This window comes from Vanacampus margaritifer, chromosome 19 (assembly GCF_051991255.1).
Source record: "Vanacampus margaritifer isolate UIUO_Vmar chromosome 19, RoL_Vmar_1.0, whole genome shotgun sequence".
NCBI lineage: Eukaryota > Metazoa > Chordata > Actinopteri > Syngnathiformes > Syngnathidae > Vanacampus > Vanacampus margaritifer.
Window position 1 is genome coordinate 10,424,262 of NC_135450.1, and position 18,125 is coordinate 10,442,386.

Sequence of the window (18,125 nt, forward strand, 5' to 3'; positions counted from 1 at the left end):
ACATTTATTTTGTGCCATTAATACCAGCAACAGAAAAGCCAATTAGCAAGTCCCAGCATGTCAACTATGTCTGAATTTTCACCATTTGTATTTTGTAATCACTTTGTGTTAATTAGAAATGTAGGCCTACAGGACGGCCACTGTTCACTGTTCCATTACCCATTGGAATATGTTCTTGATCCTCTTTTCAATGGATACTTAATAGATTCAACAACAAAAAAAGGCTGAAATGATCATTTAAGCTATTTCCCCTGTTTTCTCTCACACGCTACCCTGGTCAAATGACACATAAGATTCTATGTGTACAAGCATAGATACAGTATGTGAAGAAACACTAATGACGCAGGGGCGAATTTTTGTGAGATTGCTGTTGTACAATTGTGCTGGCTGAGTTGATGAGTTGCCTGTTGTAAAAAAAAAAATGCTGTTATATAAGTTTGGAATTTCTTAATTACTTAATGTTGTTATTTTGAAGGGTTTTCTAAAGCCCATTCCAATGTAACAAATTTATTTGAAATTGAAGCCATTTGAATTGTGTCTTCACATATAGAAAAAACTTTTGTTGTAAATAGTGCATGTTTTTACACCCACCAAAAAAAAAGAAAAAGAAAAGCTTGGGAGATACTTTACACACACGTGCTGAGAATAAGTCACCATGGGAAATAACCATTTATAAACCATCGTTTGGGGAAAAGTGACCGTGCTTTCCACAGAACTGGCGATACCGTCTCGTAAAGTGATGAGTCATCCCTGATTCACTCACAGGAAAGGATGTGGGTAGGAGACAGGAGCCCGATTCAGCTCAGGTTCCTCATTGCGGGAATCTAAAAAGAAAGACAGAGGAAAACACCTGGTATCTTCACTGCATTTTTTTTTTTCATCCATTACCTAATGAGGTATTCAATCTCAATGAGAAATTGGAGGGAAACGAGCTAACATGCTAACTGAATAATGCAACCACCTGCTTTTAGGTTAAGCCACGTTAATTCCTCATCATTTTGTCAAACCTAAAAAACAGGTAGTTGTGCGTCTTGAACCCAAAACATGGCGGTTGTTGTGAACACAATCCTCTTTTTTTCCCTCTGACGTTTGAATAAAGAGAAGACTGACGACCACTTTCGCGTACGTCACTCACCTGGAGGCTAGGGGGCGCGGCTTCCGTCTGAAACGAGCTCTCGTTCTCACAAGCGTCTTTACAACCACTTCTCACGAGAACTCCACCGGGAGGACAACAAGTTCAAAAATCCAGGTAAGAAGGCTTTTAAACTTTGTTTTAACGTATTTTAATGAGGAAAAGTTACATTGCGTGTAACTCGTTTTTTGGCCTCTGTGAGTCTGTACAAAAGGAAGTTATAAGATTAATTTACAGGGGTTTTTTCCTCCCACAACAACATTAAGACTAAAATGCAATATATTAGTAGCCTACAGTTGTTATTGTCAGCGTCATATAGTGGTTTTGCTTATTCTTCTACTTGAGTTGTCTGGAACTGTTCACCTCTCCATGTAAATTAAAGTCTGATTGGCACATTTACACTCTGTGAGGATTTACAATAATAAATCTATTGTATCACTCCTGTGGTGTTTTTGGACTTCGTTTTGTGTGTGTGCATGTTTTTTTTTATTTGTTTTTTTAACGAATAAGTTAGATAATAAAAGGGGTGGGTTAGATAGGATTTTAACAAAAACTACAATAATTTTAAAAATGTTCCCCATGATTATCATTACAGATAAATTTCAATTATTATATTAGACTTTTGTGAGAGCATGAATGAATTTGCAGCATTTTCCTGACTTCCCAGCAGCAGATTGGTGCCCAGTGCAGCATATTCGTGTCCCTGCTCGTCATGCATTCCACAGCTGAACCCTCCCTGATCCTCCTCCTTCTGTTCTTGTCTCCCCTCATTACCTGCCCGCCCCCAAGCCTTTCATCCCATACTTGTTATGATACTAATGAATGTACAGTTTCGGGAGGCTGCAGATTTGAGGTTACAGTGATACTAAAAGGAAATAAATTAGATTATTATTCAGAATATATTTCATCAAATAAATATTGGATTGCATGACGTAATGTAAATGTTTAGTTCGGCATTAATCGTAAAAATGGTTTTGGTCATTTTTGGTGACTTTTTCTAAAGTTTAACCTTTGTAGTTATTTTTCCTGTTCATTGTGGCCTCACAGTTGTAATGTTTACGAACTGATGGCCAAATTAATATTGATGCTGTCACAGGAAGTTGAGAAACATCTGCTGAGTCTGAGGCTTGTCCCAGCTGTTGCCCAATATTTCCAAACAACCAAAACAACATAGTTGAGTGGAATTCCCCCAGGCAGGCATGTGAAGTTTTTACATTTTATTCTATTTATTATGCATTACTTTTTACAATGCACCATATTTCATTTATATTTTGTTTATCCGCTCATTTAGTTTGTTTTATATGAATATTTGTGCATCACACATTTTATTCGAATTCATGATGTGTATTTATTTCTTTGATTTTGTAAATTTTTTGCTCTGTGTTGTATATACAGAGCCATGATCACGGCGGCCGAGTACGGAGAGACGTCATGGGAGCTGCAGTTGCACGTGGACCAAAAAGACGGTGACGAGTCCATGCGCTTTAAGCTACGCGTGAAGGGCGACCTGCACATCGGAGGACTCATGCTGAAGCTGGTGGAGAAGATCAGTAGGTGTCAGATGCCTTGGCTGTTGAACGCCATCTGCTCTTAAACCCTACTGTTTGCTCGGCCGCACCTTTGTTTGGCCTGCATTGCTCTACACTCAAGTGCCATTGTTTTGAACCACAATGGCTCAGGTTGCTCCGGGGCACAAAGTTCAACAGGGATCTAATCTGATCATACACTACCCCGTCAACATAGAGGAGCTCATATGGATGAGAGTTAGGCCCTGGTCGTACCATGGACAGGGCAAATATGGGGTCTCAGGATTCACTTTACAGGGTCTTTAAATGTTACTTAACGTGTGATGTTTTTATTTGCAGAGGCTCCCCAGGACTGGTCGGATCATGCACTGTGGTGGGAGCAGAGGAATTGCTGGCTGCTCAGGACCCACTGGACCTTGGACAAGTATGGAATTCAGGTAGGACAAATGGGGGGCTTGGAAATGTTTTATTTTTTTTGTGTTTGTGTGCCCACAAGCCGCAATGCATTTCCATTTGACTTAGTGCGGTAATAACTACAAAGGAGGACTCGAGGACTCACACTTGTCAGCAAAGAGAATATTGGCATTGGTGTTTTAATGGGAAAAAGCAGTAAAGTTGAATTTATAAAATAGATGACAAAAAGAATGACAAGAAGGAATTTAAGCATCTTTTTTTAATGGTGTCAACAGTGTTTGGAAGACTCATCCAAACAAAAAAAAACAACATTCTTTAATGGAATTTTCCCCCAAAGAACTTTTCATTATAACTACTATGTATGCTTTTTTTTTTCAACCATCTATAATTTATTTAATTAAAAAATAATGTTATGAGACATCCATATTATATAGTGTAATATTTTGCGAATCATCCATATTTAATATAATATTTTTTTTATCTTATTTCCCACCATCTAAGTTTTATTTTTAGATATCATCTACTGTATATTTACTACTTTACTATTTACTACGCCTTGGGATTCTGTCAGAGGACCTGGTTGAAGTGGCTGGGGAGAGGGAAGTCTGAGCTTCCCTGCTAAAGCTGCTGCAACCGCGACCCGACCCCGGATAAGCGGTAGATGATGGATGGATGAATGGATGTATCAATATTTTATTTTTAATATTTATTTTCATTTTACTCATAGAATTTTTGTGCAACATCAAAATGATTTTTTTCATCCTGCCATATTTAATTCTACTTTTTAGCCCTATTTTATTCTTCTTTCTCAATTTCTGCAATTTTTTTCAACCATCTATAATTTATTCAATTAAAAAAGAATGTTGTGAGTCATCCATATTATATAGTGTAATATTTTGCTACTATCCCTACTTAATATTATATTTTTATTTTAAATTTTATTTCCCATCATCTAAGTTATATTTTTACATATAATCTATTTACTACTTTAAAATATGCCGTATTCATATTTCATTTTTAATATTTATTTTCATTTTACTCACAACATTTTTGTGCAACATGGAAATGATTTTTTTCATCCTGCCATATTTAATTCTACTTTTTAGCCCTATTTTATTCTTCTTTCTCAATTTCTGCAATTTTTTTCAACCATCTATAATTTATTCAATTAAAAAAGAATGTTGTGAGTCATCCATATTATATAGTGTAATATTTTGCTACTATCCCTACTTAATATTATAGTTTTATTTTAAATTTTATTTCCCATCATCTAAGTTATATTTTTACATATCATCTATTTACTACTTTAAAATATGCCGTATTCCTATTTTATTTTTAATATTTATTTTCATTTTACTCACAAAATTTATGTGCAACATCAAAATGATTTTTTTCATTCTGCCATATTTAATTCTACTTTTTATCCTTATTTATTCTTCTTTTCTCAATTTCTGCAATTTTTTTCAACCATTGATAATTTATTCAATTAAAAAATAATGTTGTGAGTCATCCATATTATATAGTGTAATATTTTGCTTCTATCCCTACTTAATTTTTTATTTATTTTTTTATTTCCCCTCATCTAAGTTATTTTTGCATATCATCTATTTACTACTTTAAAATATACCGTATTCCTATTTTATTATTAATATTTATTTTCATTTTACTCACCAAATTTTTGTGCAACATCAAAATGATTTTTTTTATCCTGCCATATTTAATTATACTTTTCATCCCTATTTTAGTCTTCTTTCTCAATTTCTGCAATTATTACTAGCTTATTTTCAGTTTTTTTTTGTTATTCCCCCCACACAGGCTGATGCAGACCTGCGCTACACCCCCCAACACAAAAGTTTGCTGCTGCAGCTCCCCAACATGAAAACCATTAAAATGACCGTCAGCTTCTCCTGTGTGGTCTTCAAGGCAGTGTCGGAGATCTGTCAAATCCTCAGTGAGTGTGTCCTCCATTGCACCCCCCACCCCCCAAATTTTTTTTTAACGTGATTTGTTTTCAATTGATTGTTGCTCCTTTTTCTTCTTGTCAGACATCAGGCGGTCTGAGGAACTGTCCCTGCTCCAGCCTCCAGATGATCCCTCCAAGAAGAAGAAGAAAAGAGGCAAAAACTCTCCACTGGAGGACATCTGGGACATTGATTTAGTCAGTGGTGGGCCAGGGGGCTCAGGTACTTGTAAAATACATACACCAAACCCTACTGTCCTCTTACTTTATACCCTAAAACCTGAAACCATATCTGGAATAACCTCCTAATCTTGTACCCTATCTCCTTAATGTCCCAATTGTAAACTCAAACCTCCTTTTTTTTTTTTTTCTTTAGAGCTCAGTATTGTTCATTCGATTTGACATCATCATTGCTCTCCTTTTTTTTTTAAAACAAATAAATTAAAAAAAAATAATAAATGTTTTTTTTTTTTTTAATATATACATATATATACATATACACACATATATATATATATATATATATTTTTTTTTTTTTTGTATGTGGGTGAGTATGTGTATGTGCGTGTGTGTGTGTGTGTGTGTGCGTGTGCGTGCGAGCGTGTGTGTATTCATCAGTTCACCTAAAGCCCATTAAAAAAAATCCCATACTAATAATATAATATAATAATAAATTGCCAAATGCAGAAACATCAATGTAAGTTATCACGATGTAGTGGCTCTCGTTAACAGACAGAATTAAGTAACCAGAATTAGGTTAAAAAATTCTATATACTCAAACCTCCTAATCCTACACTTAATTAACCCTTTTATCCTAATCCGCCCAATGTATTAACATCGAATATCCTCCCTAAAAACAAGGTCCCATGTACAGCAAAACCATGACGGCCACCTACGACCCAGAAAACGGGATGCCGGTGTCGGCCACCAGCCTGTGGTTCGGGGAGAACCCCCTCGCCGACAGCCAGCCCAATCTACCGCCTGACGAGCTGGCCAAGATCTACGAGGCTTTATCCCTGGAGGACAAAGCGATCAGAAATGCCGGGTAGAAGACTTCACAGTGTGACAATATATGACTCCTCTTCATTCCGCATTTTCAACTACTTGGCATGTAATCGACAGGTGGCTGGACTCTTCGCGCTCCCTCATGGAGCAGGACGTTCAAGACAATGACAAGCTGTTGCTGCGCTTTAAGTACAATGTCTTCTTTGACCTCAATCCAAAAGTAAGTCAGATGATGCAATGCAGTCCGACTTGGGGTATCAAAGTTGTTTTCACACCATTGCCGCATCATTGTATACGGTTGGCTTCAGGGAGCTAATGATGTCATAAATCACTATAGGGCTGAAACAGTATGCCAAAAATCATGGTTTGGTACACACTTTGGTTTTTCAGGTCATGGTTTCATTGACATCAGCCCAATTAAGGAATAAAATGCAAAAAAAAAAAAAGACTTATCTTTGTGTAACACGGGTGTCAAACTCATTTCAATTCAAGTGGGATAGACCAGTATTTCCGTGGCCATAATAAGCTGTGAAAAATATTTCCATTTTTCTTTGCTGCAAATAATTGCACGTACATTCTAAAATTTTACCTTTTTTTTAAATTATTATTATTGCAGCGTAATCGGAATTTTCTTAACAAAAATAAGCGCACAATATTTGCTTCAAATCCTGAGTACGAGCCAAATTTCAAAATGTCATTTAAGTGGTCGTCAGTGTGACCTCCAGTGGACAAAATGAGCAAAAACTCAAGTTTGTGTCTGTCTTCACGGGCCAAATTAGACCCCCCGGACGGGCCGGTTGTGGCCCACGGGCCATATGTTTGACACCCCTGTTGTAACAGTTTGAACGTTCTGTTTGTTGCGTTCCAGTACGACGCCGTGAGGATCACTCAGCTGTACGAGCAGGCTCGCTGGTCAATCCTGCTGGAGGAGATCGATTGCACCGAGGAGGAGATGCTCATGTTCGCGTCGCTACAGGTTAGTATGATGACATCGTCGAGCATCACAATGGGATATACTGTATGTTATCAGTTAGTTGTTGTTTTGGGGGCGAGTAATTGTAATTGAGTTAATTGTGTGAACAAGTGGGAAAGAAGTATTAGGACACATCTGCTAGACTAGACTCCTTTGATTCTTAATTCTAACATTTTTGTCCATTTTGCTATTGGTGGTAAGGTCAGGTGTCCAAATACTTTTGTTTATACAGTGCAGGGTTTCTTATTTCAATATTTATTCCGTGATCGCTAGTTGACATGCATTTCTTTTACTAACAACATGGCTGTAGTGTGAGCAGAGAAAAGCTTGTTTCCCAAAACCAAAGTCAGCATTGACAAATTAGCCATTTGGTCGCTACGGTATATTAAGCGACTTTTATGCATTCTTGAGTCACTATGGTTTTTTTTTTAAAAAAGCGACTGTTGTTTCATGTCCGGCTAAAATCAGACAGCATGAGCATTTTCTGTGGGAAATTTCGAACATTTTTTTTTATCCACTTCCTGGTCTTTTGCAACCTTCGCACCTCCTCAAGATTTACAGCATCAGTGTGAACCAACCTTGCGTAGCTCAATCACAATAAAGTGTATGATCTGCCAAAAGCTGCCACCTCAGCGCTCTTAAAACTGATGAAACGTGTAGAAGAAGAAAAAGAATCAAACCTTCTCAGCTGGACACACTCAATTCCTTCATGCCTTACAGGGCACATCAATTAAAAATAAACTGAATGCTATCAATTAAACTTTATTGACTGTGTGTATTTTTGGAAAACTCCTTTTATTTTTTTTTTACTCCTTGTCTATGTTCACTGGACTTCAGTTTTCGTCTCGTCTTTGCAGTATCACATCTGCAAACTGACCTTGTCCAGTGAGCCAATGGACCACTCCAACGAGCAGGAAATTGATGAAGTCGAAGCCGCCCTCTCCAACCTGGAGGTGACGCTGGAATGCGGCGTCTCGGACAGAATTCTGGTAAACGTATAGTCATCTTTTTGGGGCTTCCAGAGTATTATCGGTGGGCCTCCATTGATTGCATGTCTCAACTTGACCAGAATATAGGATAATTGACACTTGTTTGTTCCAACCACCAGGAAGACATTACAGACATTCCAGAGCTGGCAGATTACCTCCGCCTTTTCAGGTAAAAACCCACCTGGATACAATACTATTGTATTCTAAATGACTCCTCCAGATTGGACTATTGACATTTTTAGTTGTCATACAAATGAGACAAAAAGTTAAGCAGTGTAAAGTTACTTTTAAAAATTTGAAGTCAAACAAGTGCAAAAACAATTTAACAACAGTTTAATTATAATTTAACCAATGTGAAAAAAACTTTCTTCCACTTAGACCTAAAAGACTGACATTCCGACCTTACAAAGAGTACTGGTTTGTATTCAAGGACACCACCATCTCCTACTACAAGAACAAGGAAACCGCCGTGGGAGAACCTTTAGAGCAGTTTCACTTACGAGGTATTGTGTGACTTCAAGAATCTGTTCCTTCGCAATATGAGTACATTAACATCGCCGTATTATCCTCTCAGGCTGTGAGATCGTCCCTGACGTCAACGTCACGGACAAGAAGTTCGGCATCAAGCTCCTACTTCCGGTGGCGGATGGCATGAACGAGGTGTACATCCGATGTGATAATGTAAGTTGAGCTCCTTTGCTTCATACTGCACATGTCAAATATTATTTGTATTATCATATTTTGATATTTTCAATCATACATTATTCTGTATATGTGTATGTATACTAAGGGGTTTCAGGTGACTTCAATAATTAACTCTTGATTAATCGCTAATCTAACTAATCACACATTTGATATCTGTTCTAATTATACAATAAAATAATAATAATAATAGTAAATTCAATTGGTAATCCACTTTTCATCAACACAATCTCAAAGTGCTACAGGGAAAGAAAAAACAATAATAAAAATAAATAATAAAAATAAATCATGTTCATGATTAAATGTCATAGGCCTTTATAAATAAAAAGGTTTTCAGGCCTGATTTAAAAGAGCAAATAAATGTATCATAAAATATTTTCCCACTTTTTCATACTCTTCCTAACATAAAAGTGGACCTAACCTAATACAAATATGGTTGTATCTTTTAGTTCATTGATAAAATATTTTCATAGTAATTCATGAAGTTATTTGAAGTTATAGATATATTTTACTGTAAAAAAAAAAAAAAAGAGTGTTGAACATTGATTTCTGTTGAGGTCATTTGTCTGCCAGTAGATGGCATAAGCGTTTCATGTTGGGCATTGTTGACAACACAGTGGAAGGGATGGGCGTTAATTGAGTGTTCAAAAAATTTGTAGCGTTAAAGGAACTTTAAATTAACTCACACTAATTTTGACACTCCTAATGTATACTAAAATGACACTTGACCCTAATTATTACCAGATTGTGCTCATCCTTTTTCGACCATGATAAAAAGTGAATCATGAATGATGGTTTTGTGGTGCCGCAGGAGACGCAGTACGCCAAATGGAAGGCGGCGTGCATCCTGGCATCAAAGGGCAAGACCATGGCGTACAGCTCATATAAGTCAGAGGTCCGCAGCATTCAGTCCTTCTTGCAAATGAAGAGCCTGGCGCCCCCTCCGGGCCAAGCAGCGCCCGACCTGGACGCCATGGAGATGAACGCCGAGTGTTTTGTGTCGCCACGCTACGCCAAGAAGCACAAGGCGAAGCAGGTTGGTGGCAAGGGGGATAGTACTCACACTCTGTGCTTATTTATTTTTACTTTACAGGAACTTTAAGTATTACTCTTTACTTCTCATCACTGGTTGTCACTGATTGTTCTTATGTCAAGCTCACAGCACGTATCCTGGAGGCCCATCAGAACATAGCACGCCTGTCACTCATGGATGCCAAGATGCGGTTCATCCAGGCGTGGCAGTCGCTACCGGAGTTTGGCATCAACTACTACATCGTCAGGTAGTGTAAAAAGAGGGAAAAAAAGGAATGTCATTTGTGAGCCATCATTCAGGAAATCCACTTTGTTGTATCAGGTTCAGGGGCAGCAAGAAGGACGAGATCCTCGGCATCTCGTACAATCGCCTGATCCGTCTCGACATGTCCACCTGCCTGCCCGTCACCACGTGGAGGTTCGCCAACATGAAGCAGTGGAACGTAAATTGGGAGATAAGACAAGTAAGTCTGGACAAAAAAGCTGGGAAAGGTGCTGGAAGCCTGCGATTTATTATTTATTTTTTTTTGTGTGAAGTTAGACATTTCTAAGGGTCCTCAAAGAGGAACTTCTTCCACAGATTTTGTGCCAAACCCCAATTAAATGAGTTAAAAAAAAGTCAACTCTTGAACCCAGTTTCACTCAGCAGCACGGAATTTGGTAGATGTTTATCACGAGTAGAACCACAAAAAAAAGTATCAAGAACCTTAAAAACAACAGGAAGTCTGATGTTGTTATTTATAGAGGCCAATTTATGGTCAATGTGATTAGCAGGGGTCCTTTAAAAACAAACAGAGATTATGTCAGTTTCCCTACGGAAGCCTATTGCATTCAATTGAAAAAAAAAACTCCTGTTTTTCTGACAACATTTTGGGGGGAGCTTTGTTTTTTGGAGTATTTTTTTTTAATTTAAGTTTTTCGGAATATTTTTTTCTGTTTTACTGAGTATTTTTTTCTTTCTGTTTTAAAAATATATATTTTCCCCTGTTTTTCTGAATACTTTTTTTTCTGTTTTTCTGAGTATTTTTTCCCTGTTTTATAAAATAATTATTTTTTCTGTTTTTCTGAATATTTTTTTTCTGTTTTTCTGAATACCTTGCACTAAAACATTAATAATACTGTGTGTGTTACTAATTATGGTACATGCCTTACTTTAACTGAGCCAGGAGGTATGGGGGAAAGCGTCCGCTTCTGCTATTAGCGAGTCTGCAACAAGTCACTTGGAGTTTAGAGGTTAAAAAAAATAATAATTTAAAAAATAATAATTTTTTAAAAAAAATCTGCTTTTGTTTTTTAGAATAGTTATATTTTTTTGTAATCCCCCCACCCCTGTTTTTCAGAATCATTTTTAATGTCAGAAAAATTTTGAATAAAAAAAAAAATACAAAAAACAAAAAACAAAGCTTCCCCCCCAAAAATATGAAGAAAAACAGGAGGTTTTTTTTTTTTTGTTCAAGTGAATGCAATTTATAGATGCCGTTTCCCTGATGGTCTCTCACTGGTTGGGAATCACTGCCGTATTGTGGGTGATTGCAGGTGACCATTGAGTTTGACCAGAACGTGACCATAGCTTTCTGCTGCCTGAGCTGTGACTGCAAGGTGGTACACGAGTTCATCGGCGGCTACATCTTCCTATCAACGCGATCCAAGGACCAGAACGAGACCCTAGATGAAGAACTGTTCCACAAACTGACCGGAGGCCAAGACAACACTGTCATCTAATAATGTGCCAGGGAACAACACATTGATACTCTTTTCTTTACAAAACACATTTAATCCATGCCAGGGAGAAAGTCCTGTTGTTTTACAATCAAATAACTCAACAGAGCAACATTGTCATTAATTGTTATTATTTATCTTTTTTTGTCAACATTTTCAACGTTTTGATCTGCAGGCAAGCAACGACCTTGTGTTGTTTGTGTAAATAATCGTGGTCTTAAACTGTGTATGAATTGAACTTTGTACGAATAAATGCATTTTTATGTCTTTATTACCTCCTTGTGACTTCTTTGTGTCTTTAGCTGCCACTCCGCAGTGTTTACTATATCAAGTATCTACATAAAATGTAGCAGTGTAATTGGCTTGTTTATGCACATTTTAACCATTTAATGTTTTATTTAAAACAAATATTCAATTATTTCATTTAGATGAAGCACACAATGGAGATATGTACGTATCCCCGACATTTATTTAAGAAAAACAAATATTAAATCGATGATTCTGAAATCGACATCATCAATCAGCTACAGTTGTGCTATTGGCTGACTAAAGAAAAATTCGCACCAATCACCGCTGACAATGAGAAAAACGCGGAAGTAGTTTATTTCTGCTTTCTACCGGTCGCCCTGAGACTGAAAGTGAAAGATAACACGTGCGGGCGCAATTTTAACGCACCTTACGGCTAATTTTACGGACCACCGTGTCTCTTGTTTATCGAACTGTTCTCGATATTGAGCCATTCGTTCTCTAATTTGACCAATAATGGCGGAAGGCAGGGACGATGACTCCCTGTATAAGATCAACGAGGGAGACAACGTTATGTTGAAGCGTGGGGACATCTACAAAGCGGTGCAAATACAATCGAAGAAGTAAATCTATTTTGTTTTTAATACGCATAGTTTTGGTCAGATGTCAAGATCACGTGACGGGTGTTAGTTACGAGCTTGTGTGATAAGGCAAACTGGATTTAAGTGGTGGTTTAACGCAACCTGGCCGTTTCCTATTAGGGTTTTCAATGTGAAACGTCATGTTTGTGTTAACAAGGGACTAAGTTGAGTGCTATTCCAACATAAGTTGTTAACATTTCTTCCTCCTGTGACAACAGGAAGGTAGTGTTTGAGAAGCAGTGGTTCTTCCTGGACAACGCTGTGGGACACTTGTACAGCACCGCTTTTGAAATTGTATCCGGAGGACAGTTGCAACCTGTGAAACCAAAAGATGTGCCAAGTGCTCTACCTGGTGGGTATTTTTGTTGTTGTTGTTGTTTTGTTGGCAGGGCCAAAAATAGTTTAGTAAACACTGGAAATGCCGAGTGTTGTCTGAAGGAGGAGAGCTTGGACAGCAAAGAATATACAGTATATGCTGCTTCACCACAACACTTCCTCCGACAGACACGAAGGAAGCGGGCACGGACAACCGGAACATCGTGGACGATGGCAAGTCACAGAAGCTGACCCGGGACGACATTGAGACACTCAAAGAGCAAGGTCTGAAGGGTCAGGTAAGGATGGAAGCTTTTCAGTTTGTTCTACTTTCCTTGTTCATTTTTTATGACCTTGTTATTTTGAGCCTGATTGGTTTTCTTGAAGTTGTAGGACTGAGCCATATAGCCTTAAAATTAAAGTCTCAAACCTTGTTACAAAATAAGATTGAAGATTTTATCTGTAACTATTTTGGGATTTAGTTTATTTTTCCCAGCACCAGCTTGCATCAACTAGTTTTTTTTTCTTTTGCAGATATGTTTTCGGGAAAGTAGTAATAAACTTGGCGCAAGCAAGTTTAGAAATGCTATTGTCCCAAACAAGGGTCTCTCACTTTTAATGTATGGTATCGACTACTGTATTTCAGTATGTTGGTTGTTTGCTCTGCAGGAAATCGTCCAGCAGTTAATAGACAACAGCTCCACCTTCAGGGATAAGACAGAATACGCCCAGGATAAGTACATTAAGAAGAAGAAGAAGAAGTGAGCTTGAGCCCTAACACTCCCACGTTATTTAAAACTAATAATAATAATTACAAAAAAAAACATTGTGAGTGGTATCTTAATGTTTTTCCAGGTATGAGAACACCGTGACTATTCTCAAACCGACCTGCCGCATCATGGCGCTTATGTACCACGGACGAGAGCCAGGAAAGATATGGTAATTATTATTTTTTTGCCTCCCTCCAGCACAAACGCACAATAGTGTGAGTAATGTGTGTGCGTGTGTGTTACAGTCACTTGCGTTACGACACATTGGCGCAGATGCTGACCTTGGCCAACATCCACGCCGGCAGCAAAGTGTTGGTGTTTGAGACGTGCGCTGGCCTCGTGCTGGGGGCCGTCATGGAAAGAATGGGAGGTGAGTGTGTTTTTCATCTTACACAGTGTTTCTCAAGGCACATACTTTGTTAGATAACATTTCACCACACACCACTGTCAACACAACATTTCTTAATCCTCGGGTAAATTAAAAGCATTTAATAGTTTTTCCATGTTTAACAAATGCATCGATGTATGATACATTGTAATGAAAATGTCGCCATCTGGTGGCCCTTAATGCAAAATAAGTACCGCCTTATTTTATGACTCTCTCTTTGTGTTTAATGACCCTCTTTTTGTCTCCTGCTCCTCCCGTCCAGGCTACGGATCAGTGATCCAAATGTACCCGGGGGGCGGGCCGGTCCGAGCTGGAGTGGAGAACTTTGGCTTCCCCGCTCACTTCCACGACACGCTGCATGACTTTCCCTTCTGCCATGTCAATGCTTTGCTAGCAGGCACGCTGGAAACGAGCCTCAAGGACCCCGGTACTGGTGAAAGTGCATGTGGCGGACACATCATTAGGAACACCTGCACAAAGTTAATTGAGATTCAGTATGAGAGCAGTGTCAAAAAGTTTTTACAAAATAACTTTGATATTTTTGACACGCTGGGTAACCTCACTCCATCTACTCCCCCACCCACAGTCTTGGTTACACATACACACACATTATAGGTATATTTACAAGCATTGAGCTACAGATTTATTGATATGCTAATTTTTCCACCTAGGGAACCTCACTCCATTCACTTTCTCCTATAATCTGTTCAAGCTGTGTACGCTATAGGAATATTTAATACGTGCTACTTAAGTTACAGGGACACAGATGTTATAATGCACTAATTCCGTCATTTGTGGAACCTCACTCCATCCATTTTTCTCCCAGTCTGTTGAAGCCATTTACTCTATAAGAATATGTAAACGTTGCAGGGATACAAACATTTTGAATGCTATTTTTTGGGGTTTACATTTGTCAGTTGTACTGTACAATTAAAAGAGAAAATTTGGCCAGCCTTGGGAACCTCACTCAGTCCTATTTCCCCTAGTCTGGTTTAAAGCAGTATGCACTATAGGACAATTTAAAAGTCACTGTATTAACATGCTAATACTTTAAGTCTATGTTAAAGCTGATGACAATAAAGGAAGATTCGCAACAAGTTCCGCAAATGATCATTTTGCCATCCTGTGGAACCTCGCTCCATTCACTAATGTACTATTCTGTGTATATGGCTTCTCAGAGGCACCTCATCCCGACATGGCCGCGAAGGAGCAGCCCAAGATGGAGCAGCCCAAGATGGAGCAGCCCAAGATGGAGCAGCCCAAGATGGAGCAGCATGACACCCCGGAAGACGCAGAGAACATGGAGACTAATGCCACCGGGGAACAACGCACAGACGACGAACGCGAACGAGGCAAAGATGCGAAGGTATGGCACATGATCAGGTGTGATTGACAGGTTGATGATCATAATGGTGTTTTTGCATGTTTTAGGCTGAACTCAAGAGGGTGAAGCAGGAAGAGAGGCGTAAGAAGCTAGCGGCAGCAGCGGCTCAATTAAAGGGCATGAACGCAGACGGGTTAGTGTCTCTTTTAAATGGTGCGTTGTGGTTCAAACACATTCTCAGAAATGAAAGATGGATTGTGTGGACAAAGCTACATCATACAAGTGGCACGTGTTACCCATGTGAACCTGACTCTTTTCCACGAGCGTTACAGCAATGTAGCATAAGAATATATAAGAACACCAGATATGAAAAAATGAATTATGCTGTGTGATAATGAGGACAAAGCCATGTCAAATCAGGGACGTATTATCACGCTAACTATACGAGCCAGTGTAAACAAACTCTATCCAATTTTCGGTAGTCTCTTAAAGCCATATGAATTATATACACTTTAAGAAGATTTACAGCAAGTCACAGGAACTTCGACATATGCTAAATTTGCCAGCACTGGTAACCTAACTCCGTCCACTTCCCCCATTAGTCTGTTAAACTTCTATAAACTATATGCACTATAAGAAAACTGACACCAAGTTACAGGAATATAGACATATATATGCTAATTTCCCAACCCCAGGAACCCCACTCCATCCACTATATGCTAGAGTCTGTTAAGGCTATATACACAATAATAAGATTGACTAAAATTACAGGAATATAGAGGTATGCTAACTTTTCAAACCCCTGGAACCGAACTCCATCCACTTTCCCCAAGTGTGCATTCCAGCCATATACACTGTACACAGTCACTGGTAAGCCACTGGTTCCTTTTGATTGATGAAATGTCACATGGGTGTTGACTTATTGATTCTTCTTCATTATAGCGGCTATATCATAAGCACCATTACACAACTCCCATTGTGTACGACCTAATTCATCGGCTTCCCACATTAGGCTAAATGAACGATATTTCCAATAACAACGTATTGATGGCGTAATTGATCGTTTGCTTGGCTCATCATGTTTTGCCTCCTCGCAGATTGGTCATCGCCTCTCGCTTCCACCCGTCTTCCGTCCTGGTGTGCCTGCTCAAGTTCTTGTCTCCCTCCAGGCCCTTTGTGGTCTACTCGCAGTATAAGGAGGTGAGCTCAGTTGCGAGTTTTTATGACAATTCCGCCAAACAAGGGTCATTATTTAAGGCGGGTCTTATTACTGCAAGGCCCCTGTGGGAAATGAGCTTCCCGCAGCAGGAAAATACCAAAGAAAATATGTCTTTATCCCACAAGGAAATTAAGTGGAAGCAAGTATCTTAGCAGTTCAATACTAGAATGCCTTACCTTAAAAGTAGAAAATAAGAAGAATAGAATGTGGACCCTGAAGTTCAGAGCTAATGCACTATATAATTAAATGCTCACAAGCCAAGTGTAACAAAGTGGTCTAGTCTAGGCTAATGGTTCTTGTTGACCAATGTTTCAATATATGAAAGCAATGACGCCAATTCTGATAGCCTGGGGAACCTCACACCATCCTCTTTCCCTAATCTGTGTTAAGATTTTCGTGCTATATGTTATACTTGTTGGGGTTTAGCATTGGGAACCTTACTCCGTTCACTTTGCCCCCAGTCTGTGTTAAAGCATTGTACATTACAAGTTCGGGTTACATTCAGTATGTATTGGCACACGCTAACTTTGCCAGTTTTGGGAACCTCACTCCATCCACTTTTCACCCAGACCGTGTTAAAGCAATGTTACACTATATCTAATACTTAAAAGTTCAGGGATATACATGTGTTAGCATGCTAACTTTGCCAACTTTGGGAACATCATTCCATTCAATCTGCCCCAAGTCTTGAGAAAGTTATGTGCACTACAGTATATGTAATTCTTACAAGTTTAGGGTTACATATGTATTGGCACGCTAAACCAGTTTTGGGAACATTACTCCATCCATTTTGCTGTCTTCTCTGCAGCCGCTAATCGAGTGCTTCACCAAACTGAAGGAGCAAGGCGGCACAGTCAACCTCCGCCTCACCGACACCTGGCTGCGGCATTATCAGGTTACATACTGCCCACTCAGTCTCACCTTCAGGTCCTCGTCATACCCTTAATGCATCCTGACTTGTGTTTTTTTTCTCCCCAGGTTCTGCCCAACAGGACGCATCCCATGCTGCTGATGAGCGGCGGCGGCGGTTACCTCCTCTCGGGCATCACTGTGTCGACAGAGTCCTCGGGCCGGACTAACTCTGGGGAGCCGGTGCCAAAAAAGCAAAAACTGGCAGAAAGCTGAAGGGCTTTAAAGCCCCCCATTTGGGTTTCAGGGCACATTAGCAACAGGGCTGGCGGGAATGTCTGTTTGTATACATCAGAAACCCGTCTAGGCAGTTATGCAAGAAAAGGCCTCTAAACAGATGCACCCTAGTTTTCTTGTCTGGCATTTGGGTCAGCATTTTTTGTTTTAATTACTTTTTATTACGCTGGAAATTTTATTTTTTCCGTAACGTTATGACTGAATCTTCACAGAATTAAAATACATTCTGATGTGGAATAACTTTGTTTTAATTGATTCAACAATGACATTAGCATGCATCTTAGGCTAAAAAAATATACACACAAAAAAGGAATTTCTTTATTTTTCTTAAGTTACTCCACTTGGTTTTGACAAACTGGGAAAATGATAATCGGTAAATATAGCAACATAGTAAATCAAATAAATACTTGAATGACAGCAGAAGTGTCAAGACATTTTCACTACCGGGGACTTTAAAGATGTTTTTGTTTAACTCATTTGCTCCCAAAAACATATAAATATTTTAAATATTACCATAGTCCCAAAGATGTATTTATACGTTTTTTTATGCTAGAGCAAACTGAAGAGAATGCTTGAAGCAATAGTAGTTATTACAAAAATGGCCAGCAGTTGGCAGCAGAGTTT

At 38.8% G+C, this 18,125-nt stretch overlaps 2 protein-coding genes and 1 long non-coding RNA gene across 6 annotated transcripts in view; 2 read left to right on the forward strand and 1 right to left on the reverse strand.

Annotated features, from left to right (window-relative positions):
- Positions 1 to 1,165, reverse strand: part of LOC144039603 (uncharacterized) — a 50,941-nt gene extending 49,776 nt beyond the window's left edge. The window contains exons 1-2 of one of the 2 annotated variants that reach the window (XR_013289493.1): positions 1,136 to 1,165; positions 764 to 824 (exon numbers count right to left, since the gene is read on the reverse strand). This is a non-coding gene — a long non-coding RNA (uncharacterized LOC144039603). Of the gene's footprint in view, positions 1 to 763; positions 825 to 961; positions 1,112 to 1,135 lie in introns of those variants that run through there. The other variant, XR_013289494.1, reaches the window with a different exon arrangement.
- fermt1 (FERM domain containing kindlin 1) lies at positions 727 to 11,726 on the forward strand. Of its 3 annotated transcripts, XM_077553125.1 has the most exons (18): positions 727 to 896; positions 972 to 1,018; positions 1,100 to 1,249; positions 2,528 to 2,682; positions 2,998 to 3,095; positions 4,888 to 5,023; positions 5,118 to 5,255; positions 5,894 to 6,077; positions 6,155 to 6,257; positions 6,906 to 7,013; positions 7,868 to 7,999; positions 8,119 to 8,168; positions 8,378 to 8,502; positions 8,574 to 8,680; positions 9,513 to 9,737; positions 9,857 to 9,981; positions 10,056 to 10,197; positions 11,270 to 11,726. In XM_077553125.1, exons 4-18 carry the CDS (start codon positions 2,532 to 2,534, stop codon positions 11,453 to 11,455), a joined length of 2,010 nt encoding a protein of 669 aa, XP_077409251.1. In that variant the 5' UTR covers positions 727 to 896; positions 972 to 1,018; positions 1,100 to 1,249; positions 2,528 to 2,531; the 3' UTR covers positions 11,456 to 11,726. The 3 variants fall into 3 exon arrangements, with proteins under 3 accessions (XP_077409251.1, XP_077409252.1, XP_077409250.1); XM_077553126.1 differs by lacking the exon at positions 972 to 1,018; XM_077553124.1 differs by lacking the exon at positions 972 to 1,018 and having other exon boundaries at positions 732 to 853.
- A 315-nt stretch (positions 11,727 to 12,041) lies between these two features.
- Positions 12,042 to 17,918, forward strand: trmt6 (tRNA methyltransferase 6 non-catalytic subunit). Its single transcript, XM_077552714.1, has 12 exons — positions 12,042 to 12,321; positions 12,558 to 12,691; positions 12,844 to 12,953; positions 13,324 to 13,415; positions 13,510 to 13,593; positions 13,670 to 13,794; positions 14,075 to 14,239; positions 14,991 to 15,178; positions 15,244 to 15,329; positions 16,234 to 16,336; positions 17,164 to 17,250; positions 17,334 to 17,918. The coding sequence occupies exons 1-12, from the start codon at positions 12,215 to 12,217 to the stop codon at positions 17,478 to 17,480; spliced, it is 1,428 nt and encodes a 475-aa protein (XP_077408840.1). The 5' UTR covers positions 12,042 to 12,214; the 3' UTR covers positions 17,481 to 17,918.
- The last annotated feature ends 207 nt before the right edge of the window (positions 17,919 to 18,125 follow it).

Excerpts from the sequence above, each read along its gene's own strand:
- fermt1 (XM_077553125.1), top strand. The coding sequence starts at position 2,532 with ATGATCACGGCGGCCGAGTACGGAGAGACGTCATGGGAGCTGCAGTTG. Across the intron at positions 5,256-5,893 it reads TGGTGGGCCAGGGGGCTCAG|GTCCCATGTACAGCAAAACC; the intron begins GTACTTGTAAAA and ends CCTAAAAACAAG. Across the intron at positions 8,503-8,573 it reads AGAGCAGTTTCACTTACGAG|GCTGTGAGATCGTCCCTGAC; the intron begins GTATTGTGTGAC and ends TTATCCTCTCAG.
- trmt6 (XM_077552714.1), top strand. The coding sequence starts at position 12,215 with ATGGCGGAAGGCAGGGACGATGACTCCCTGTATAAGATCAACGAGGGA. Across the intron at positions 12,322-12,557 it reads GTGCAAATACAATCGAAGAA|GAAGGTAGTGTTTGAGAAGC; the intron begins GTAAATCTATTT and ends CTGTGACAACAG. Across the intron at positions 14,240-14,990 it reads AACGAGCCTCAAGGACCCCG|AGGCACCTCATCCCGACATG; the intron begins GTACTGGTGAAA and ends ATGGCTTCTCAG.